The sequence below is a fragment of the Alnus glutinosa genome, chromosome 14, assembly GCF_958979055.1.
Source record: "Alnus glutinosa chromosome 14, dhAlnGlut1.1, whole genome shotgun sequence".
Lineage (NCBI taxonomy): Eukaryota > Viridiplantae > Streptophyta > Magnoliopsida > Fagales > Betulaceae > Alnus > Alnus glutinosa.
The window spans coordinates 6449167-6454016 of record NC_084899.1 but is presented as its reverse complement, the minus strand read 5'-3'; the positions used below and the strand labels follow the sequence as shown (position 1 = coordinate 6454016).

Below are 4850 nucleotides of genomic sequence, written 5' to 3'. Positions count from 1 at the left end.
TTCTCGTATCAATTGGGAATTCTTGTCATTGTTGTCAAGTTCCAAGAAAACACATGATATTCAATTTAAAACACATGATACTCATTATAAAATAAATTAATTTAGTCAAAATCGGGGGCGCGCTGAAAAAATAACTAAAAGATGACGTGGATTCGACTCACAATAAAAAGTTGTGCAGTACATTTTTCCCGTTTAATTTCTTGTTAATTTAAACGATCACACTTTTCATATGAAGATGTCCGTTGGTCTGCAACAGCCTGGTACCGACAGCAAATATTTAGCTTGCAAAAGGAACATCAAACTATTTTATATAAATAAAAGTCTAGAAGAAGAAAAAAAAAGAAAAAAAGAAAAAAAAGAAAATAGAACTTGTCAGAATATATAAAAGGACAATGCTAATCTTGACAGGTGTGATCAACGACGTAACTACGTGTAATATACATATATCGCTATCCGAAACCAAATAGGAAACGTGCCCGCAATCCAAACCTCGGTGTCTGTCGCTCTGTTTTGTCTATATATCTGAACAACGCAGAGCCATGTAATATCTCGGCAATCTTCACACTTTCTTGATTTATATATACCAGCATTTGTAGCTCCTCAACCCCATTCAAATTTTGCCTCATAATCTTCTTCAATTATCTTCCTCTGGTAATCCCACTGTTTCTGACTCTCTGTTCTGGAGAATTAATTGGCGGAACGACTCTTGTTAATTAGTTTGTTGAGAAAGATGAAGGGAAGCATGGGAAATCCCCTGTGTCTTAAATCCTTGAATCACATCTCGCTCGTGAGCAGATCATTGGAGAAAGCTCTTGATTTCTACCAGAATGTTCTTGGTTTCTCTCCTATCAGAAGGCCCGGTTCCTTTAATTTTGATGGTGCATGGTAATTAATTAAGATCACAGTTTCAACATCCTTTGAGCACATGAATAATTCTTACAGTTCTTGTATTTTGTTGATGAAGCTTTTTTTGATGGTGCGCGCATGGTGCAATTCACTTTGATATTCTTGAAAACATGAATAATAGAAAATAATCCTTAACAATTTGTTGAAATTTTTTCTCTGCGACAAAATGATATTGTGCAAGATTCTTCACGTACGGTTCATGGCGTGATTCAATATAAATTCAACCTTCTTGAAAGAATCTGTTTTCTCTGTTTTGAAATGACACTGAATGTTAATCATTTCCTTTTGGTTTTGGATTCTGAATAGGCTATTCAATTATGGTATCGGCATACACCTCATCCAATCTGAAGACCCTGATAACATGCCCAAGATTAGCCACATCAATCCCAAGGGCAACCACATTTCTTTCCAAGTTTGTACTCTCTCTCTCTCTCTCTCTCTCTAGCTCTCTCTCTCTCTCTCTCTCTCTCTCTCTCTGTGTGTGTCTCTGTTTATATGTACTAAATCAGCATGTTAATTTCGGCAGTGTGAGAGCATGGCAACCGTGGAGAAAAATCTGAAGGAGATGACGATAGAGTACGTGAAGAGTAGAGTAGAGGAGGGCGGCATTTACGTGGATCAGCTTTTCTTCCACGACCCAGATGGCACAATGATAGAAATCTGCAACTGCGACAACCTACCGGTGATTCCTTTAACTGCTGACACCGGCCGATCATCATGCTCACTCGTCCATTGCAATGTCCAGCAGCAACAGCAGCAGATTCAGCAAATTATCCAAATGGCACCGCAGCAACGATTGACATGCCTTCCTTCTCTTCACTTAACGGAAGATTATCTTCACTGTGCCTAGCTAAAATAAACCTCGAGAACATTTCTTTGTTGTTTGTTTGTTTTTCTTTTTTCTGGGCCAACATTTGTCTTTACTTTCATATTGTATACAGTAGCTAATACTTGAACCTGGAATTTGTAAGTGAGAAATTTCACCAAACCCGGTGTTTTAGGCGTTCTTGCAATCATATTTTTAAATTTTAAAAATTTAAAATGTCGGATTCTCATATTTTAAAATTTTGCAATATCACTCTTGGTCGGAGGAGGCTAAAATACTTTAAATACCCATATTTTTTTTTTTAATATGGGTAATTTTGTATTTTTTTAAATTTCTCTTTACGGTTCGATTTAATCTTAAACTTGTAAGAGTGTAATTAAAAGGTTTAAGACATGAAAACCCGACATTTTAAATTTTAAATTTTAAAAATATGAGTGCAAACTCACCTAAACATGAGGTGAGTGAAGCTTAGTTTACCTTTGTAATTAAATAATTGTTGTGTGTATGTGTGTATATATATATATATATATATTCGCAGTTAGCTCTTTGTAAAACAGTGATTTGCCTTCTTTTGTCCTGATGGTGATCCTTTGAGCAATATGCATGTTGAGGTGACGGCGCGCGCGCGGTGGGCCGGGGTAGTTGTGCATGTGTTTTGGCGAAAGATGTTTTGCAGCCGCCTTGCGTCCTTTTCTTTAATTTGACTGATTTTTTAGGCTGCCCTCCACAAAACCTAACCACCGTGAGTTTTGAGAGTATAGTCCAACACCATAACCCACAATGAACGAGCTAAAACAGTCGCTTATTTTAGCTCAAGAGTCAAGTCAACATACGTGGATGACTTGAAAATATCATCTATATGCATAGGTTCATAGCATAAGGAATAGAAGATTGTGGTTGTCGGCTTAAGAGATCGTTTTCTAGTTTCAAACAGTCTTTTTAACAATCTTTCTGAGTCATAGTTATGCAAGAATAAACTATGATAGTTAGTGCGTATTAAATGTGATTGTTAGAGTGATTTTATTTGGTAAACTCTTGTATAATATGATTGTCATATGATTGGATATGTGGCAATAAAAATCCGTTATTGGAATAACATTTGATTTTTTTTTTTTTTTTTACAAGAGTTGATTCAATGGTTGTTTTTGATTATTACATCATTCAGCTGTTATATGGCAGTTGTAGATGAGTCAACTAAATAATACTATTCATTATTTGATGGTTTGTTTGCTCTATATATTGTTGCGAAAAGCATCTTAGAGATTAAGAGATTGAAATCTCAATTGGGTGATAAGTTTGAAATGAAGGATCTTGGTGCTGCGAAGAAAATCTTAAGGATGATGATTTAATTTATAGGGATAAAAAAGAGAGAAAGTTGTAGCACTTGTCGCAGAAAAAATACATTGAGAGAGTACTTGAACACTTTGATACGCAGAAAAAAGGCACAAAAGCTAAATTTTGGTTAGTCCCCGAAAATACTCCATGTACTGATCGAGCTCTTTTATGCTATTAAGACTTTTGGATTTCAATACTCTTGCTTGTCAGAGGTAGCGAGCAGATATAGCCGTAAATTTAATCACTTAATCAATACTTTAACACCCCCCCTCACGTGTTGGTTCAAACTCCCTTTTAATAGATGAGGTCTAACATGTGAAATATTTAATAGAAATTGGAGGTAAATGAAAGAGATAGGCTAAGGTTCGAACTCAGGACCCCTGCTATGATACCATGTTAAATCTGTACAACCAAACGACCATTGTCTTCTTCCTCCTTCAACAAATTTCTCTCCTCCTTGCACCGCCATAGGCGGCCTTCCACTGTGTTACGTCTATATCCTATGGCAGAAGAAGTCTTGTAGTAGCAAGACTTTCTTAATTTAGAATAAGAATGCATAAATTCATTAGGAGTTTAAGACTGAAATAACTTGGAGATAATAAGTTATTTTTGTTAATAACATTAGAATTAAGATTAGATTAGAGTTTAAATGTTATAGATAATATGTTATCATTATTAATAACATTAGAAGTAGTTTTTATTCTAGTTAGACTTTTAGTTCTACTATGTATTGTAATTGTCTATTTAAAGACACCATAAATTCTTTAATATAATTAAGCAAAGATTAATATTATTCAGTTTTAGAGTTGATTTGTGAGGAGTTAAGGTTCTTCGAATTACCCTTCTTCTATTGATCTATTATGTGCTTGAGAAATTAAGCCCATAACACCGCTTCGCCAACACCTTGTACAGCCACTGCAAACTGCCCTCTACCACTGAGCACAACTACACAGAGAACCCATCCATCCCGTCACAAACACCCACTGGAAGAGCACTGCACACTGCACTAACGTATTCGAGATTTTGCAAAAAGCAAGTGAAGGCGCTCGAACTCCATAGGTGCTTGATCCCTTTTTATCTTGTGCTCGAGCCTTTTTATTTGCTTGTGCTCGAGTGCTGTCTGCACTCGAGCTTCGATCGCTTAAATGCTATCGTGATACTCGCAGCCAACGACACCACCCACAAAACGTCAGTTAAGCTGCCCAAAAGCGATGATCTGGTACCATATAATAGAACCCAAGGGTTTCTATCGATTGAAAATAAAAATAATATATATATACATTGAAAGGATAAATTGACCACTTTGAGCGATCTACATCTTATGATCTATAGGGGCAGAATAAGCCCAATATAGAAATAAACTCAAAACAAACGTAATAATATTCAAGCAAAATCAAGAGAAATCAAGGAGGAAATCAAGGGACATAGATTATTCGAGAATCCTATCATTTAGCTTATAAAATTATGTAAAATTGGTGGTTCTTGGACTATAAGCATGTTAGCAAATGAATGAAAGATTCAGCAGGGTGGGCCTTGTTGCGGGCAGGGGCTCGACAGGCAGGCAAACGGGAATCCTTAGACTGAAAAGGAAAAAGCCTGGAACCCCATTAACTTAACGAAACTTACTCACCAACTAAAACTGAAATTCACTCGTAGGATTCGATCTGAGAATCCAAGCAGATTTGGATAATATTGTGGATGCTTTATAGGTAGAATTGGTTTTCCGCAGAGTCAGCTAAGTCTTTGCCTTAGAGCACTCACATTGGATCGTGTATATTTCAAT

General features: G+C 36.2%; 1 protein-coding gene across 1 annotated transcript; it reads left to right on the top strand.

The window, feature by feature from the left end:
• The first annotated feature begins 538 nt into the window (after positions 1 to 538).
• LOC133857363 (glyoxylase I 4-like) lies at positions 539 to 1908 on the top strand. Its single transcript, XM_062292610.1, has 3 exons — positions 539 to 885; positions 1213 to 1318; positions 1433 to 1908. Exons 1-3 carry the CDS (start codon positions 731 to 733, stop codon positions 1754 to 1756), a joined length of 585 nt encoding a protein of 194 aa, XP_062148594.1. The 5' UTR covers positions 539 to 730; the 3' UTR covers positions 1757 to 1908.
• Positions 1909 to 4850: the final 2942 nt, after the last annotated feature.